Source organism: Neomonachus schauinslandi, chromosome 5, assembly GCF_002201575.2.
Source record: "Neomonachus schauinslandi chromosome 5, ASM220157v2, whole genome shotgun sequence".
Classification (NCBI taxonomy): Eukaryota; Metazoa; Chordata; class Mammalia; order Carnivora; family Phocidae; genus Neomonachus; species Neomonachus schauinslandi.
In genome coordinates this window covers 84,677,562-84,698,180 of record NC_058407.1, presented here as the reverse complement: position 1 = coordinate 84,698,180, position 20,619 = coordinate 84,677,562, and the positions used below count along the sequence as shown (strand labels likewise).

Genomic DNA, 20,619 nt, shown 5'->3' with positions numbered 1-20,619 from the left:
TAGGTATTTACCCAAAGGATATAAAAATACTGATTCAAAGGGATACATGCACCCCTATGTTTATAGCAGCATTATCTCCAGTAGCCAAATTATGGAAACAGCTCAAGTGTCCATTGACTGATGAATGGATAAGGAAGATGTGCCATACTCTGGAAAATTACTCTGCCATCAAAAAGAATGAAATTTTGCCATTTGCAATGACATGGATGGAGCTAGAGGGTATTACACTAAGTGAAATAAGTCAGCCAGAGAAAGACAAATACCATATGATTTCACTCACATGGAATTTAAGAAGCAAAACAAATGACCAAAAGGGAGAGAGAGAGAGGGAGGGAGGGAAACAGACTCAACTCTAGAGAACAAACTGATGGTTACCAGAGGGGAGGTTCGTGGGGGGATGGGTTAAATAGGTGATGGGATTAAGGAGTTCACTTGTGATGAACACCTTGTGTTGCAGGAAGTGTAGAATCACTATACTGTACACCTGAAACTAATACTACACTGTATATTAACTAACTGGGATTTAAATAAAAACTTAAACCCTAAAACCCCACATATCATCATCAGTTCTCTAGAATCAGCAATGCAGTTGTTCTACTAAATTTACAACTCTAAATCCAGTGTGCAAGACCATAGTTTTCAATTATTTCTTTTCCACTGACTTAGAGATAATCATGATTTTATCAAGTGTTGGATATTTTTTATCGGGGGAGCAGGTGATTTAGAGTCATTATTTTTACATTAAAATGAACCCTTGTATTTTCTTTTACTACACCGGGTAATTGGTTCAGATATGGTGGAAATAACAGTAAGCCAGACTTTCTGGCAGACTTTCTGGCTGTCTAGACCTTCAGGTCATTGTTGTTAAATGCTGGTTTGATTTTAGTGATTCAGATTCAGGGGTATCTGCAAACTCAAACAGGTGCCCTAATGAGTCATGTAGTGTCCATATAATATTTTTAGCATGATGTTAAATGAGTCTGTAGTAAAGAAAACATTCTTTTTGTACAGGTACAGATATGAAAAGTATTCTCCTTTCTCTAATTCCACTCTCAGCCTCTCTCCATGTCTCTTGGAGTCAGACAGTCAATTACCTCTCTCGGTTATAGAAAAATCACAATCCAAAAGAAATGATGGTAAGATGGTTTTTTTTACTTGACTAAGAAAGCTTTTAAAAAAGAATTAATATGTGCTTTAGGATGAACAAAAATTTCTGTGTTTTTTTTCTGTCAAAAGCTTTACTACTTAAATTGGGTTATTATAGTGTCATAAAAAGTCCTAGAATATAAGGCAGTATATGATGAGATCCTAAGAGAATATGCAGAGATTCAAATCTTATGGAAAGGGGCATTAATTGCCAGTGACTGAGAAAAGCTCCCAGTGGTTCCAAATAAGGTGGGCCATCGAATAAGGATGAAACTAGCTTGGCACATACAAATCTCAGTCCATTGCTCAGCTATAAAATATATTTTTTCCCCCAGATCTCAATTGAAAATCTGTGTCCATCCCCTTTTCATCAGAATGACAAAAATTTAATCTCAATTTGTCCCTAACCTTCACCCTTTCCCCAAGGGTTGCTTACATTCTGGGGAGCTTACATAATAGCAAAGGGGGTGGTTGTGGGAGGGGCCTCTTGGTGTTATCAGTCCCTGGTCAACTTAGATATTTAAAATCCCTCTGGCCTCAGTGTTTGGTCATACATGTCATTTTAAGGCCATCCTATGTCTACCTTTATGTCCTTTTTAGCACAGCAGCTCTCTCTAATGTGGAAGTGACAGTCTTGGAAACTTGGAAATAGTTCCCTTTTCCACACAAGACAGGATGCAGGGAATTTTGTTAGAATCTCTAGAGTTCCGTATGGCTGACCCATATTCCATATCAATGCATTGTGTGAGCCACCCTTGGGAACATGGGAATCCTCTGGAAACCCTTTGAGGAGTCAAAAGCAGGGCCACAGTGTACAACCGTCTCATCTTTTGGGTCTTGATACCTTCCTGGGCTCTACCTGGCCATGGTGGCACAGCTTCTCCCTGCTCATGGAGTCCACACATCTACCCACAAGTGTCTGCCATGTCTCCAGGATGCTACAGAGACAGGAGCCCAAATGCCCTCTCTCTACTGCCCTTCAGCATTGACATACTCTGCGCTTCCTCTTCACCACTCCCACCTCACTCCCTGCTCCTAGCCTCCGGATTGATTTCCTTATAGGCAGTGTGGAAGCTTCTCTTTTATCTACCTGTTAGTCATGCAAATCTTTTATTTATATCATAAAACCTTTAATTTCCCCTAATATCCTCAGTGCTTTCTTTTGAGATGTCTTTTTCCTGAGCAGTGAACACTTGAAGTCTGGTTATTTGAATGAAGGGAAGGGCCAGAGGATTAAAGGAAATCTAGAAATATGAGGGGAGGAGGTAGGGAAGATGTAATCATGTAAAAAGTTTACCCCATCCCGCTGTATGAAAAGAAGTAGAAAAACACCCTGGAAGGAGAGGAGAGTTTAAGAGGAGGGTTTGAAGATGTTTTGTTTTTGTTTTTGATAATCACAAAAGATGTAATATAATTGGCAATACAACTAATTAGGAAATATTTAAACCTTTAATATTAAGAAGAGAAACATAGGGTTTAGAGGCAGGAATTAAAATGTTTTTAGTGGGAAGAGACAAGTTATTAGACAGGTATACAGTATAAGACTCACAACTCAATCTTTTTCTTTCCTTTAAATGAGGTCTTGCTCCCTTAAAGTCATAGACTTATGTGGACCATCAGACATAGTGGACACAAAATTCATCCTAAAAATGATAGTGGGGTAAATATAGGGCTCTTCCCAAAAATGCTCCCCGTACAACTCCCATTCCCCCCACAACACTGGAGAGCAGAGCTGTCCAACAGAACTCTCTGCAATGGTGGAAATGTTCTATATCTAGGTTGTCTGATACAGCAGCCATTAGCCACATGTGACTATTGAGTACTGTAATATAGCTAGTGTGACTGAGGAACTGAATTTTTAATGTTCTGTAACTTTATATTTCAGTGGCCACATGTGGTGTGTGGTTACTATACTGGAAGGCACAGATCTAAGATGTCTTCCCCTATCTATAAGACTTCCCTACCAGCAAGCTTCTTGGGATCACACAAATGTTAGGAGTAGAATTGATATTAGAATTAGGTTTTTTTTTTTTTTTTAGAAAAGGAATTAACATTATATTTGGGGGGAGTGGAATGGAAATCCACAGAAGATAAATAAAAAAATGCTTGGTCACTTGGCTACATTTCCAGAAGAGGCAGAGTTAGGAAGCAGCAAGACTACACACACGATAGTCTGGTCTGTCACACAGTCTGACTCATCTGCACAAGAGAATTCACCTCAGTTCTAAATAACCCATATTTTACCTTCAAATTTTACTTTAAGGGCTACTAATAAGTGGAAATAACTCCTACCTCATAGGATTATTAGGAGAATTTAATTTTAAAAATGCCTGCCAATCACTTAGCCCCGTGCCTGACAGAAAGGGAGCATTCAGAAGTGGTGATTGTTGGAGATAGAAAATATTATCGCTTTTATTAAAGTGATTAAACTCTTCAAAGTGTATTTCACTTGTGATATGGGAGTTAATTCTCCAGCTTCACATGATTATATCAAGATATGACTTCTACAAAAGCATTTAAAAATTGTTAGCTTTGAATTTCATTCTAAGAAGACTGCCGAAAGGTTCTTTCTGTTCGAAGAGTTATACTACTAAAGCATATAGGGTTTTAAATTTTTATGTGAAATTAGTTTCCTTAACATGAGCCCTAAAAATGGTTATTCACTGTGAAACAATTGTGATGCTGTCCAAAGTTGAAGTATCACCCATATAAAATTTTGGATTTCAGATAAAACTTGGTCAGCAATAAAATTACAAGTGATTTCTGTTGAAAAATTGAAAAGTTTAAAGATTAAGGGGAGAAAATCCTTCATTCAAAATTTTGTGTTTTGTTTCAGACAGGATATTGAATGTTATTGGAGCATAGGAATTCAAAGAATTCAGTGTAAATATAGAACAAAAAAGAGAAAATAAGAAGCAAGGCATCAGAAAGAAGAATCAAAAGAGTTCCTTGATCAAAATCTCTGGGGTATTTGCATTGCCTAAAACATTGAAGCCAAAATATTTTCCAAACTTGCTCTGACTCCTATCAAATTGTGTCTATTGGAAATTTCACTTTTACATCCTAATCCAATTTTAGGACAGCTTGTAGAAATGCAGAATAAATATTTAACTTTGATACTTATCTAATTTCATTCCTCTTATTCACTTTCCTTTCAAGAATGTGAAATGGATGCCGGCTCTTCCATGTGGGTTTATGTTTTCCTGGGGAACCTTCTTCGTGGAATTGGGGAAACTCCTATTCAGCCTCTAGGCATTGCCTACCTTGATGATTTTGCCAGTGAAGACAATTCTGCTTTCTATATTGGTAAAGCCTACCTCATTCATCTTCTTGGGAAGCAGGGTACCTGGTTTTCTCAACTCCATTCCAAACTAAATAGAGCGTGGAAGGTTTTATCCTTCAGATCCAGTTCCTTTTTTGAGTTCACACGTTTCTGAGGTCCACACTGAGGATTTGGATGATGAAGAAACTTGAATTAGAAGGACCAATTGCATTCGGGAAAGAACATCAGATTAAAAGGAAATAACTGGAAGATCAACTGCCATGATGTATGACTTTGTGCAAATATCTTCCTGGACTTGAGATTTCATAGGTTCTTTTTACTGGGTTAACTGTACTCCTGAAGCATTTAGGTGTCATTTATATTCATTTTTTTATTTTGTTTCCAGAGCCCTAGAAACTACTTCCCATCTTTTAAGCCCTGACTATTTAAAGCATTTTCTTCCTGTGAGGGGTAGGCAAGGAATTCTGAGTTCTCAATAGCAAATATGAATGGATAAAAACACAGAAAGGATGAGAGCAGCAGCTAAAATCATACACACACACACACACACACACTCTCTCTCTCTCTACAGCAAACTCAAACTCCAAGGCCAGATGCATCTAAGTAGCATTTATGGAGTACCTCTTGAGTCTTGGAAACTAAATTTTTCTCCATTTCACACATCAGTCTTGATTTCTTGGGGCTCTGATGTTTTGAGGGCCTGGCCTTCAAGGGATAGAGGACAAGATTTAAATTCACTGAGAGGGGCTGGGACTAGCTCCACAGTATAGTTCTGCCCTGGCCATGTGCACAGAACTCCAGAGGGCTCTCATTACAGTCAGGCAGGCTGTGATTAAAAACAGGTTACCTGCTCTGATGGAAAACTGCAGCGTAAATCAGGACCTGGAACAGAAGCTCAATCACATGTGCTAGGCAGTTACTCTGGGGACTGGAGGAAAGGTTGCAAGCCAAGAGATGCATGCAGGTGTCAGGGTGTCCCCTTCCTGCTCTCTCTCTTCACCCCCTCTTCTCTTCCAGAAAGGATCTGGTAACTGCCATTTTCTCCTCCTCTTAATTTAAATTAATCTGCCAAGGATATGTGTGCATCAAGCTCTGTGGTGAAATGAAAAGGCAGATGGGCCATACAGCTACATTTCTGATACCCAGGAACGGTGTTGTTTAAGCAATCTGCTCTAGTTTCCTGTTAATGCTGCCCAGGCTGGTCATGATTGTTTCCAAGAGCACCTCTCTGTATTCGCAGGTCTAGCTCCTTGGCTGGCTGTGTTCAGGGATCTGCATAGCTACTGCTCTCACATGGTCCCACAGACTCTCTGAATGCATGCACTTTTGGTCTAAGGTGGAAGAAATCAATTTTAATGTCAAAATGACTCTTATGCTTAACCAACCATAAAAAGTTTTTGAAAGACTGTCAAAATAGTATAATTCTGTTTTTTTTGTTTTTGTTTTGTTTTGTTTTGTTTTACTCCTTTTACTCCTAAGGAGTAAAGTTTGCTCCATTTGGGGGAAATTACCTTCTTCAGAATCTTGGTGTTATTTCCTTACTAAGAGGTAATTAATGCCTTCCAAGTGTTCATTCTTCTTCCAAAGCTGAGAAGGACTTATTTACTGATTCAATAAGGTTGAAAAATTGACAAATTAAACACACTTAAGTGAAGAGTTGATGAGATATTTTCAGCTACTAACTGGATCTCACTCCTATTTCTTGTGTAAAAACTTATTAATTTACAAAAGCGGAGAAATGCCGCTTTTTTTTTTTTTTGGGTGCAGGGTGTGTGCAGACGGTTGCAATTATAGGACCGATCTTTGGCTTCCTGCTAGGCTCATTATGTGCCAAACTGTATGTTGACATTGGCTTTGTAAACCTAGGTAAGAAAGTTTATTTTTATTTATTTATTTATTTTAGTCACTGCAATTTTTTTAACAGGGATGGTGTAGAAAATATCAAATTCCCTTTTCATAAAGTTACAGGATGGTAATCTTTCATAAAATGAAAATAATCCACTGAAAATTTGTCATTGATCTAATCACTGCATGCTTTAATAAATGGAATATGAAAAATAGGCAGTGGTTAGAACTGGATGACCCATGGTTTGTTATTCAGATGTATCCTTTTTCACTTCTGGTTTGCCACTTCAAATGCATTCCAGCGTAGTTAAGACTAAAAACTGTGGCTTCTTGTTGGCTCTTGTTGGTTCAGGTGTAAGAACAAGACAGACACATCAATTGATAATCTATTTTGTAGACTTGCCAGGAAGACCAAGAATTGAAAGTGTTCTGGCAACCAAAATATGTTCTTTACTGTACAAATCTTTTTTCAGGTGGAGGCATATTAGAGTGAGTCTACCTTATTCTCTGGGAGAGTACTTGTGGAGGGAGTAAATGGGGGACCTCATCTTTCCATAGCTATTAATGTTTTCCTGTCCTTGTGAGATGTACCTCCTGGATATGGACATTTACTTTTCTTCCTTTTTTAAGAAATTCAAGAAAGCAGTTAGAAACAAGAAAACAAGTTTCAGCTTTAAAAATTCTGAAACTGCATTTTGAAATCCTCATGTGTTAAAATTAAATGCAAAAACTCTTGCACCAATTTTTCTTTTTTATCAAATAAACTACAAGACACATTCTAAAAATTTTATTTATTCATTCATTTATTCATTAACCTCATTAATTTTGCATCTATTCTATCCCAGGTGCTGTTCTACCACAAAATGGTGAATAAAATGGAAGTTGAGTATCTTGACTTCCTGAGGTTTTAAAATCCAGTCATAGAGATTGATTCAGATAAGAAGGCATAGGTGTGATGAGTGGTACAGAGGGAAATTGTTAAGGGAAGCAGTGAAGATGCAGTGATGAGCCAGTGTGAACATTTCACCAAGTATAATGTGGCAATTGGGCCTAGTTGTCAAAGGACATGTGTTTATTTCATTGTTCTCACAGAGTGCCGTGGAGGTAGATCTATCATATGTTTTATGGGTTCTTATATAGAAAAGAAGAAAAAAACACTTGATTTGGTTCAAAAAACTGCATCACTACTTACCTTTTCGTCAAATAAGAAATGGTGTCAAAGATAAAGTTTTGATGATGAATAAGACATTAACATTTTATTTATATATACAAATCTTGCTTCAGACCTAGATTAGCTCTGAAGTATTACTGTCATTTAGTGACTAACATTCTGAATGTTTTAGACTAGATTGGGACCAGAGGGTGTAGGATATAACTCTTTCTTTGAGAAAAATCTTGGACAGACATTCAATATGTGGACCAGATGCAAGTGGTGCTTATGTGGGGGAGTTGGCAAAAGGCTTGGAGCCCCCATAATTCTCCCTCATAAGGTGCTTGCTTCCTGTCATGGGCCAGGGGGTCCCTCTGCAGAACCCCCAGGGCAAAGTAAGACCCCCTCCCCCAGGATTTAGATTCTGTATTTTAAATGTAAGGAACAAATGAAGAAAAGCATCATGGGGCGCCTGGGTGGCTCAGTTGGTTAAGCGACTGCCTTTGGCTCAGGTCATGATCCCGGAGTCCTGGAATCGAGTCCCACATCGGGCTCCCGGCTCAGTGGGGAGCCTGCTTCTCCTTCTGACCCTATCCCCTCTCATGCTGTTTCTCTCTCTCAAATAAATAAATAAATAATTAAAAAAAAAAAGAAAAGCATCATGTTCTAGAAAAAAAGCACCATGTTTCCCTCAAAAAGCAAGATGATGATAATGTTCAGACTAGAAAGTTATCATGCATGAATTATTAGGTATTTTTATGATGTGATAGAGCTGATGCTAGGATTTTTTAAAAAATAAGCTTATTTCAGCTCACTGGCTTTGCTGTATATGCTATTTAGCCATCCTCTCTGTCTTTCAGATCATGTAACCATTACTCCAAAGGATCCGCAGTGGGTAGGAGCCTGGTGGCTGGGTTACCTAATAGCAGGAATTGTAAGTCTTCTTGCAGCTCTGCCTTTCTGGTGTTTACCAAAGAGTCTGCCGAGACCCCGAAGTAGAGAGGATTCCAATTCCTCCTCTGAAAAATCCAAGTTTATTATGGATGATCATACAGAATACCAAACACCTCTTGGAGAAAAGTCAAAAATAATGGAAATGGCAAGAGGTGAGCCAGATTCTCCTTGATTTTGAAGCACTTTCAGCTTTCCTGTCGAGATTCTGTAAGGGATCTATAAATAATACCCCTCTCTCCCCATCATTTGTTCAGAAAAATTGAGAAACTATACAGGAAGCAGAATTGAAGATTACAAAGTCAGCTTTATTACTGGAGAGGGATTAAAGATCATGACCCAAAGTTTTGGTAACATTCCTTGCTGACATTCCCACCCTTACATCACTACAGGTTAGACCTGGCAATGGCTCCTATCTGGGATTGCTGCTTTGCATCAGTCTGGGTGGACAGAAAAGAGTGCATCTTCAGAGCTTGTGGCCTTTTAACAGATGAGATTCAGTCATTTGACAAATGTGTCAGTGCATGTTTCCCACTGTTGATCAAAGCAGTGAGTGTGGTGCAGGGCACAAGGCCAGACATATTAACATGAATTCCTTTCACATGGAAAAAGAGTGGCCATGAGAAAGATTGGTCGCCCTCAGTTGGGCCGAGCAAGCAATATTTACAGAAAAATCTTCACATTTCAAACTCTTCGGCTGCATAATAGGAAGAAGGGAGAATGCCAAAGCTCATTTCTTACATTAAGTTCATTAAATTAAACGGAGATAATGTTCATGTTTCTTTCTCTGTGACCATGATGCAAGTTTGAAGAGGAGAGACCAGAAAACTGAAGTTCTAGATGTCCTACCAATGACTTTCAGCTCCGCAGGGAGAGAGTATTCTTGTCCCTCTTTCCTTCTACCCATACCATTGGGAGGAACATGTTCCTGTCTGACTCACACCTCTAAGTGTAATCTAAATTATATGCCTGTAGAAGCGAGTGCCTGTGTCTAGATATGAACCTGACACATCTCAGCCTTGACTTGTGCCAATGCTTCATAGCCATAGTGTATATGGGCACCACCCTCTAACCGTGGCAGTGGGACTCGGTCAGCTCTGCCCTGGTGCCAAGGCTGTGTCTTCTGCTAAGGGTAGTGCTGGCTTTAATGACTCCATGTTCTTTTTGTCTTACAGATTTTCTTCCATCGCTGAAGAATCTCTTTGGAAATCCACTGTACTTGTTATATTTGTGTGCCAGCACTGTTCAGTTCAATTCTTTGTTTGGAATGGTGACCTATAAACCCAAGTACATTGAGCAGCAGTATGGGCAGTCATCCTCTAAGGCCAACTTTGTTATCGGTATGTTCACCTGTCCTTCACGCTTGCCAGTAGGCACTATCAGCTGCATCTTGTTAACCCTTAGGCATTTAGGCATTCTCATGTTTAGACTGAAGGTGATTTATGACATTTGAGATATGAAGTCAAAAAGTGAGTGAAAAAAATCTAGCAGAGTGAAAAAAATCCAGTTAAAATACTGAGGTGGTCTGTGGTACAATTTTGCAGCAAGAATTATTCACAACTGTAAGTGGGTGACCTTAAGAATATTATGTAAACCGAACGTGCGTTTTATTAGGAGATTGTGATACTGGGTATGTGTCTTTCAAGTGTAACCAAAACTTCCTAACAGTGGCCATTTTACCTGAACAGTTTCTAGGATCATAAAAAGTGAGTATTCGGAGAGGTTAAAAGGTGTTCATTGCAAAACAAAGTTTGTTTTTGCTCAGAGTTAAAGGACTTTCCTGAGTCCTGGTATTCAGGTTATTTAAAAGGGCTGTGTTTCTAGCATAGCAGATCAGTCAACAATGAAAAAGCTATTGAAGGGCAAAGAAAAGCATGAAGAAATGAATGAAGAAGAACCAGAATGTGCAAATACATGAACATCATGCTCCAAGTAATTGGATACTTTTAAAACCTGGATTAGCTCCTTTAGTCCATGAGAACATCATTTAATGCTTCTGTTTAAAGGCATATTTTATTCCTTGGGACATATTCCTTAATGGTAGGAAAATCCAAAGATTTAAAAACATTTCTTCTTCATAAAATATTTTAAAATTGTTCTATGTCTCGGTCTCTGGAAGAGGCCTCTGAGCTTATTTCAGAATCTGTAACTGTCCTGTAAGAATCCTGGATAATGGACACTTAGTAGGTGCTAATTTAATTGACTATTCAGACTATTCTGCTAAATTATAAATATTAAAGCTCTACCACTCAGCTTTTACTTTCAACATTAATTGGTTCAAACTGATTTAATTGTATGATTTAATGGTTGACCTGAAGAAACATTTTAGGTTTCATTCCCCCAAAACCCCCTCCATGCCAATCAGTGCTTTATCCTGACTTTAACAAGAATAGAAGAGAAATAAAAGCTTAGGAGACATTCTTTTTATTTTATTTCAAAATCTCTTTTGTGTTTATTGAGCTATAACTTACAAACAATAGTTAACTCTACAGCCCCTAAATGTGTAGCTCAGCTGGATAAATGTTTACACAAAAATCTGTATAGTAACTATCAGCTAGAACATGGAACTCATTTCAGAACCACAGAGGGCTCCCTCAAACCTCCTCCTGTTCCATACACTTGCCCAATGCTAATAATTATCCTGAACTTTGTCATCACAGGTCAGCCTTGCTGGTTTTTGAACTTCATACAAATGGAATAGTATGCTATGTACTCTTTTGTATCTAGCTGATTTCAGTCAAAGTGAAACCTATGAGATTCATTCATGTTGTGTATAACAGTTTGATCTTTTCCATTGCTGTGTCATATCCTATCACATGAATATACCACAGTTTATTCATTTTATTGTTGGTGGGCATTTGGGTTGTTTTCTGCTTTTGACTATTATAAATAACACTGCATGACCATTCTATTTGTATTTTGGTGGTTGTATACACAACGTTTTTCTTGGCTGTATCTTGGAGCAGAATTGCTGGGCCATAGGAAGTATGTATATTTAGATCCAGTAAATATAACCAAAACATTTACAATAGGGTTGTGTAAATTTATACTCACGCTAGAAGTGTAAGAACGTTCCAGTTGCTCCACATCTTTATCACACTTAGTATTGTCAGTCTTTTTCATTGTAACCCTTCTTATGGGGTGTGGTGATATCTTACAGTTTATTTGCATTTAACTGATAACTAATGATGTTGAGCACTTTTTTGCAGGCTTGTTGGTTACTTCAACATTCTCTTTTGTCAATTATGTTCAAATTGTTTGCCTGTCTCTCTTGAGCTGTCTCTTTTTTTATTGACTTGTAGGGGTAGGTACTTCTTTCTTGATACAAGTTCTTTATTGAATATATGTATTATAACTATTTTCTCACAGACTTCAGTTCTTCTTTTCATTCCCCTAATGGTAAGCTGCTTATTTTTAAGCAAGTCCATTTTCCAGTCTTTTTCTTTCTCATTAGTGCTATCTTATTGCTTGTTTTAAGAAATTGTCAAAACCAAAGGCCATGAAAATATTTTCCTAATATTTCTACTAGTAGCCTAAGTATTTTAACTTTCACATTTAGGTTATAATACATTTCAGGTAGTGTATTGTTTTTAAAGATTTTATTTATTTGAGAGAGAGAAAGCACAAGCGGGGGGCGGGGGGATGAGGGAGAGGGAGAAGCAGATTCCTCACTAAGCAGGGAGCTGGATGCAGAGTTTGATCCCAGGATCCTGGGATCATGACCCCAGTGGAAGGCAGATGCTTAACTGACTGAGCCACCCAGGTGACTCTGGTTATCATACATTTCAATTTTTTTTTTTTTTTTGGTATAATGTGAAGGAAAAGGTCAAGGTTCATTATCAAAATGAAAAAGCCATCTTTTCCCCCATGAATTGCAATGAAGTGACACATCTTTAAGTGTATGTTTATTTCTTATTATTCAACATGTGCATAACACTTAGAGTTTGAGGGCATTTGATTTTGGTGTCACTAGAATGATAAATACATTTTTAATTTCAAATTAAAAACATTTATTTCATAAAGGAAAAGTAAGAGCATTGTTTGGGGAAAGATATTTATAATAGAAAATGAGATTATATGTAATCTCATTCCTTTATTGGGTAGATAATAAATGAAATACTTTTGCCATAAAATTATTCTTAAGGAAAATTAGCACAGATGAAAGAACTTGAAATTCTGAGAGATTCAGTGGCCTGCCTAATTGCATACATACATTATGATGTAGCCAGGAATAAAATTAATTCCCCTGAGTTATATTTCCTCTCTGGACATAATTATTTTTGGAAAACTGACAAGAAGAATCTAATAATTCTTTTTTAAGTTGTGGGCAGTTGATTTCTTTTAACCATAATCCTTCTCTGTACACTCAGATGGTCCCTGAGATCCAAGCTCATCATCAGAATTTTTTGACTCCTCTATCAAAGTTTGCCTAAAATTCTGATTCCTCATAATTTCTATCATGTCATGTCTATGGATAATTCAAGTACTTTTGTGAGAGATAAGTAATAGTGTCTAATGATTTCAATCATTACAACTAGGATTTTTTCCTGAATGTATCTTGGTTTCACATTAATTATGGAAAAAAAGCACAGTAAGAGTAAGTGGGAAAATGAGTCAATATCCATAACACTTATTTTGATTATCTTTAGAATGGTGAAAACAAATGCATCATTAGGTTAAAATAGAGATTAAATAAGACCTATAAAATGCATTGTAAGTGTATACAGCTGTCATTCAATAAATACTGTTCTCTCACTTCTTTCTGTTCTTCTATCATACTTCTCTCCCTTTTTCTCCTTCATTTTTTGGGGGTGAGGTGGGGGAGGCTACAAAGAATGATCCTTTCTGTGATGAAATAAGGGAGAGAAGCACGACGAAAGCACATTTCCCCTCTGCTCTCAGAGAAGACATTTGACATGACATGGTGGAAAGCATAAACAGAAATTTTCCTTGTGTTCAAGGGCCAGTTGTTACAATGATGATTTATTTTTGCTGTACATGTTTTGCTATGTTGGCCATATTTCTAAAGTTTAGAAATAATATTTTCTCATGTTAGCTACTTTAATTTTGCAAAGAAAATTAAAGAAAAATAAGCAACAAAAATGTTTCATATTCAGGGACTAGGAGGCATATGGCAAAATGATTTTGCTTTTTTGAGTGTGTGGGTTTTTTTTTTTCCCCATTGCAATTTCCACTGGATGAAGTTTAGATAGCTGAATTTTTCTCCTCTTTTAAAGCTTCTTCCATCACTGTTAAGTTATGTGAAAATGATCTTATGTTTTGTTTCCTTCTTAATACACAGATTACAATTATTTAGTCATTTTTCTTAATTTCTTGGAGTTTTTTTTTAATTAAATAAGACAATACCTAGTGGACATGATACATTGACATTGTCTCTCATTGACAACAATGATTATCATTCTCCATTCTTGGAGAAGTTACAAATAAGGAAAAGTTATGATAATTATTTGGGGAAAGTTGCTTATTAATAGAAAACATTAATTTTTGTGGCTAAGCTAGCAGAGCAAATTATGTGTTATGATGTGTTCTAGAATTAGGTCAAGTTATATTAAGTTATATTAAAAATCTGTGAGATAATGGAAAACGATCTTAGTTTGTGAGGAAAAAAATACTTTTATTATACCCAAGAAAGATGGCTAAGTTTACTTCTTTGTCTACACCCAATTGGCTACATGAGTGTGAAAAATCCCATAAATTTTTCCCTGCATTTCTCTCTCGGTAAAATTCAAATCTTAATATTTATATCTTATAACATTAGTGTAATATTGTGAAGGTCCATTATTTATTAAAGAATTTTTCTTTGCTGGAGAAAAGCTCTAAGTACATCCCAAAGTACTATTATTATTATAACTTATTACCATTTCATTTTAATGACTAAGGCTATCATATATTTTTATGGGAATCAGAGTTCCCAAATTATATTGTAACTGTGCTGTCCATCTTAAAATATTTTACACAAGTTTCATAACTCCTGTTTCGAACAGTAACAAAGAATAAGGTCTTCAGCTTGAATGAGTATACGGAAGTAACAACAACATATTTGCTCTTAAATTTCTCCTAGCTTTCCTGTTATTTGAGTAAATATATTAAATTCAAAAGAAGTACATAAAGTAAATTGAAACAAATTGTGGATGCTGGTGTAAATTACAACTGGTATTTCCATTTGGAATATTTAGATGGTAAACGTTTTAAGAACAGCACATTTTACGGTGTGAGTGAAAAAAAGTGTGTCATGAAGAAATCAGAGTGAAATTAGCTGACTTAAAAGTGCCTCGGGTGAAAGAAGAGAAGATTTGGGAGGAAACATCATTTGATGTTTAGGAAATCTGCTATCAACTCAACTTGGCCCAGCATAGATAGCTTACAGATCCTAGGGAATTTGAAAGGGGGAATCAAGCTGACAGTATATTTGAAATGTACTACTACTGTTTTACGGAATCATGTTATAATCATTTATCTTGAAATAGGAAAGTAAAATATCCAGGAGAAATGTTATACATGGATAAACTAAAGTTTAGTCGTTTAGCACATTTTTGTGGAAAACTGCAAGGAGCACAAGATATAATGGTGAGCACAGTTTTTGCTTTGAAGGTGAGCTTGGTAGGTGAGGGGTGCAAACCAGATAAGCTAACAGGTAATTGTGACAAGGACCAAGACTGCAGCCTATGGGACCCTGTACAAGGGCCAGAGGCAGAGGGAGGAGGAAAGGGGCTTCTGATGACCAACTTGTGCACCCTGATGCTAGAGATGTCCCTGGAGGCACCATACAGCTGGTGGAAGCTGTGAGAAGTCTCTAATTATGAGAAGTCCAGAGAACTCTGGGAGAACAAACCTTATCTTGGAGTCAGAAGAAAATCTTCTAGAAGGTGTCAATACCTAAATCAAAAGCAAAAGAATAAGGAGGTGTTAAAAGATGAAAATGTAGAAACAAGGGTGGGGTTTTGAAAGGACGTTGGTCAGATGAAGCAGATATCTTGTGTAGAAAGGACTGGAGGCAAGAGAATACATGAAACTTTCTGGAAGTTTCAAGAGAATACAGGCCTCTAAGAGGAGATCAGTCAAGAGAGGATATTCCTGATTTTTAACATTCTGTACTGAGGGAGAAATACCCATAGAATCATCCCATTTTGATTCTCAGGTTCTTCTAGGCCAGATCAGGATGGGGAAAATTTAGTGGAAACCCACACAGCATGAAGTTACAAAGGGTATCAAAGGGTATCCTTTGTGCTATGACTCCTTATGTCCCAGGTTTGGATTGGTACTTTACAAAATAAATGAAATTCTAAGCACATTCTCTCAAGGTTTCAATTTAGAACCTAGTTTTCAGAAGATGTGTTTTTTTTACAAACTGCTTTTGGGAGATAGAATTGAAAGAGGGACTAGGACTCAGTCTGCCCTTTTTGTGTAAGTCTTGGGTCTGTGATAGGGAGATTCAAAGTCAAGTACTATGAATACGTGTATGTAAAAATAGGGACTTAAATGACACACATCAAATCCATGGCAATGGTTAGTTCTTGAGAAGGAAGATGGAATCTGGAACAGAGAAGGAATCTGTCTTATATATCTCCATATTTAAAAATCAGAAAAATTGGAAGAAAATGTTAGCATTTATTAACTCGGGTCATGAGAAGCCAGGTTTGTTATATTATTTTCCATTATATGCTCTCTTTTTAAAAGTAAATAATAATCAGTTTCCTCTTATTTGACATTTGGCTCTTTAGGGGCCCAGGATACATTCATCTCTGCCACTTGCTACAGCCACAAACCTCAGTTTAGCTGGGAAAGAAAAAACTGGCACCTCCTCTTTTTTTTAATTTCACCAATTTTGTGATCTTGCCCCCTTTGAGGTGGGTTGATTCTTCTTCTTTTCTTTTCTTTTCTTTTTTTTTTTTTACTGTTTGTAAAAATTTTTATAATATTTTTTAATCTTTATAATCTTTTTTAATATAATCTTTATATTTTTTAAATTAATTTATTTTTTTGATGTAGTGTTCCATGATTCATTGTTTGAGTATAACACCCAGTGCTCCATTCAATACGTGCCCTCTTTAATTACCCATCACCAGGTTAACCTATCCCCCCACCCCCCTCCCCTCTAGAACCCTCAGTTTGTTTCTCAGAGTCCACAGTGTCTCATGGTTCGTCTGATTTCTAATGTGATCATTTTAATTTTAACATTTACCAATTTAGAATCTAACCAAGAAGTCACCAAAGAGCCACTTTTCCCACCTTTTCTAACACAGACATGTTCCACTCTACCGACCCATCCCAATATTTTCACCTTTGTGAATCTGACAGATTGAAATGCTGGTAACAACTTAATTGAATAATATTTTTGTGCCGTGTATTGTGCTAGGAACTTTTCATGCTAGTCACCTCAGCACTATTTTTGCTCCATATTATAGGTAAGGAAACAGGTTTATAGAAGTTCAGAGAATCACCTGCCATTGCACAGCTATTAACGTGTGGGACTGAGGTCCAAACCAGGTATTTAGGTCTCCAGAGTCCAAGCTCTCAACCACTTTGTTGGATCTCTTCCTAGTGTTGTTTTAAAATCACATTTATTTGATTACTAGTGAGATGGCACATCTATTTATCAAGAATCCTGTGTTCCAAACTCTTTGGAGGAGAGACAGTATAATGTAGTGATTGAAAGCATGAGATTTGGGGCACCTGGGTGGCTCAGTTGTTAAGCACTTGCCTTCAGCTCAGGTCATGATCCCAGGGTCCTGGGATGGAGCCCCGCATCAGGCTCCTTGCTCAGCAGGGAGTCTGCTCCTCCCTTGCCCTCTGCCCCTGCTTGTGTTTCCTCTCTCACTGTGTCTCTCTCTGTCAAATAAATAAAATCTTAAAAAAAAAAAAAGAAAAGCATGAGATTTGACATCAACTCTATATTGTCAAATCTGGCTTTAACACTTACTAACCATGACCATGAATAAATTGCTGTCTGAAGTGAAAATAACAATATGGCTATCTACTAGGGTTGTGGTGAAGGATAAATGTGAGAGATATATCAAATGCTTACCTGAGTGGTTAGTACATTATAAGCAATTAGTAAATACAAAAAGAGTCAAATAATACATTGTTTTGTTATTGTTGTTTTGTTGTTGTGGTTGTTAGGAAAGATACCAAACTAAGCAACTAAGACTCTATAAAAATAAATTTTGTTTGGGCTAGAAAAAAAGAACCAAAACTGTGTTTTTGTTCCCTGAATTCCATGTATCTATTATTCTCTCATGCATAAACTTAAAGAACATTAACTATCACCTAGTTGCCCCTTGCTTGTACCTCTTAATCCTGGGATTAGACCAGAAAGATGTTGACTCATTGATTAATTCAGTGTTTATTGATTTTAAACTCTGTGCTAGACAAGTTAGGCAGACTTCTGAGACTCTCAGTTGTGCTATCATTATCTATAACCTGGACACTCATCAAAATCTCTTGATATGTCAGTAGATAATAGTGAATTAATATTTCTATAACTTAAAATGACCAACCAGTCTAATAACTTGTCAGGAACTATCATATAGTTTTGTATAATCTCTTAGAAAGTTTATGTCAATACACTCAGATTTCTTTTAGAGATCCACAGAATGATATATATATATATTTTGTTGTTGTTGTTGTTGTTGTTGTTGTTCCTCAGGGCTCATCAACATACCTGCAGTGGCCTTTGGAATATTCTCTGGGGGGATAGTTATGAAAAAATTCAGAATCAATGTGTATGGAGCTGCGAAACTCTACTTGGGATCATCTGTTCTTGGGTACCTCCTGTTCCTTTCCCTGTTTGCACTGGGCTGTGAAAATTCTGATGTGGCAGGACTAACTGTCTCCTATCAAGGGTAGGTTCACTCATTAAGTAATCAGAGGCGATTGGCTTGTTTAATCAAATTAATTATTGATAGAGTTTCAAAATAAGATAATTTGATTGTGAACATCGTAAATATGAGAAAGGAATTATAGTTTTATTGTGGAATAGCTGACAGTACTTTGACGTGGGAGCTGTTAGTGTCACCAGAATCTGTCATCTCCTTTGATTTTGGTTGCCTAAGAGAAATTATTAAGAATATTGCATCTATATCTTCCTTATATAAGGCAACCTGACAATGGAAAACACAGACCTTGAATCTTGCCTCTGTCCATCATTAGTGAAGTGACATTGTATAGGTCATTTAATCTAATCAAACCTCAAATTTTTCCACTTTAAAAATAAGAATAATAACTACCTTATAGAATTTTGTAAGACTTAACCAAGATAATATACATGGAAGTGATTAGTACTTTCCTGGCACAAAAGAAATGTGCCATTTGTAAACAATTGTATTTTTTTTTCTTTGAACACTTGGATAACTGGAAAGGTCTCTGTGCTACTTTTTGTAGTCTTTGTTGTACTCAAATCATGTGAAGTTTCAGGAGAGAATGCTATTCCTCAGCCTGGTTAACCACACAACAGCTCTCTTTAGCTCTTTGCAGTTGGTCAAGAGAATATTTATTGATGTTTTCAGACCTATGCCATCTCGTATGGGGTGGATGACTAGTTTTCTTAGGTTCCAGGGTCTGTCCATCTTAATACAAAGCTGGATCTTGAAGGAACTACCCTGTCTTTTCCTTTCAAGAGTCCTTGCCATCTCTCTACCTCTGAACATGAGTTCCCAGACACAGCTGTCTTCGTTCTTCCACCCAGCTATATATTATCTGTTTAAATTACTCATTGAGCCACTACTGTGTGCCGGGCCTACCACACTAACTGCACTTCGTGACTGTCCAAACTCTGCCTATGGCTCAAAGGCCAATGCTCCTGATCTAATGATCTGTGTCTGTTAGTTTAGCTGCTGCTTATTTACTGCTTGCTCTCCAGCTTTCTTCCTGTGCTTCCTTCCATGCTTACCTATCTGTCTTGTCCCCATAGTCCAATCTCCATCACCCTCATTAACCTGGTTTCTCCTGCTCTTAAGTGAGTATTAGTTATACTTTTTACCATCTAAAAAGTCCAAGAAAACTAGTGACTGAGAAGTTTATATACTGTTGCTTCTGGGAGTTACCAGAAGCAGTTACCAGTTACCAGTTAACTGAGTATAGTAACGTTGCCTTGCTAACCGTCAGCAATGTAGATTAAGGACGTTAGTTGTAAGCAGAAATTGCAAGAAGATTCTGGAGAGAGTAGAAGCCCTCTGCTGTCTTTAATTGTCCCTATGATCCTAATGGTAGGTGGACAGTGGTAAAATTCTTTGTATTTTGCAATTTACAAAACACCGTAACTTTCATTATCTCACTTGTATCCTCAAAGCATCTTTATGAGGTAAGTTTTATTATCCTCATTTAAAGGAAACTGAGTTTAGAAAGGTCAATTACCTCTTCAAAGTATAATATTCTTTCTACAACATCATCGTGTCTCTAAGCCAAAAGCAAACACATAGACGGATAACAATGGCAAAGTTTTGAGGTTCATTAAAAGTTTACCCACACAATAAATGATTAAATATTTTTAAACAAATAAAAGATAATATATTCATTGCATGAGTACTAGCCTTTGAAAGCAGTTGCCTTAAAAGACTACAACTGCATTGCAATAATGCTTTCATCATCTAAAACATTCTAAAACTCCTCTTTTGAAATTGCTTTCCATGTTTTTCAGAATATTCCCAACAATGGCAAAGATTTAACCTTTAAGGGTAGCTTTGCTATTGGAAGCAGCCAAAGAAATGGCAACATCCCTGGAAAAAGCTCTCGCATCCCTACATGACTCTTTTGAAAGCAAAATCCCATTTGAGTATAAATATTCTGACATATTTGATAAAAATTATCTTAAAATTTTAAATAACTCTGCCAACACATCCTTTGTAAAACATATATGCAATTAATTTCTGCTTCAAGATAGTCCTAGATGATAAATTTAACATACTTTTAGTAATATAAAATAATTGGCTTTATAGAATACAATATGCTCCCCAGGGATTATCCTGAGTTGCTTTGTTCCACAAGGCTGTTTTGATTCTGGACATTCAACAGGATCCCTGTAGACAGCTTTAGATATGGTAATGGAAGAAACCTTTCTTCTGCAATAATGAGAGTAAGTTTGATGTGAGACAAGAAATTTAGAATCCAGGGGCCTGGAAGAATTCTCATTTTGAAGTTTGTTACTAATAAACCTTGTGAATTTGAGCCAGTAATTTGCCCACTTTGGACCTGACTTTCCTGATCTGCCAAATGAGAAGTTGGCCTA

General features: G+C 36.9%; 1 protein-coding gene across 3 annotated transcripts in view; it reads left to right on the top strand.

Annotated features, from left to right (window-relative positions):
* Positions 1-20,619, top strand: part of SLCO1C1 (solute carrier organic anion transporter family member 1C1) — a 55,287-nt gene that overhangs the window by 21,557 nt on the left and 13,111 nt on the right. For 2 of the 3 annotated variants that reach the window (XM_021690648.1, XM_021690649.1), the window contains exons 4-9: positions 1,012-1,136; positions 4,306-4,452; positions 6,197-6,295; positions 8,285-8,530; positions 9,551-9,715; positions 18,043-18,238. In XM_021690648.1, the coding sequence (XP_021546323.1) occupies positions 1,012-1,136; positions 4,306-4,452; positions 6,197-6,295; positions 8,285-8,530; positions 9,551-9,715; positions 18,043-18,238 (978 nt within the window). The remainder of the gene's footprint in view (positions 1-1,011; positions 1,137-4,305; positions 4,453-6,196; positions 6,296-8,284; positions 8,531-9,550; positions 9,716-18,042; positions 18,239-20,619) is intronic. The other variant, XM_021690650.1, reaches the window with a different exon arrangement.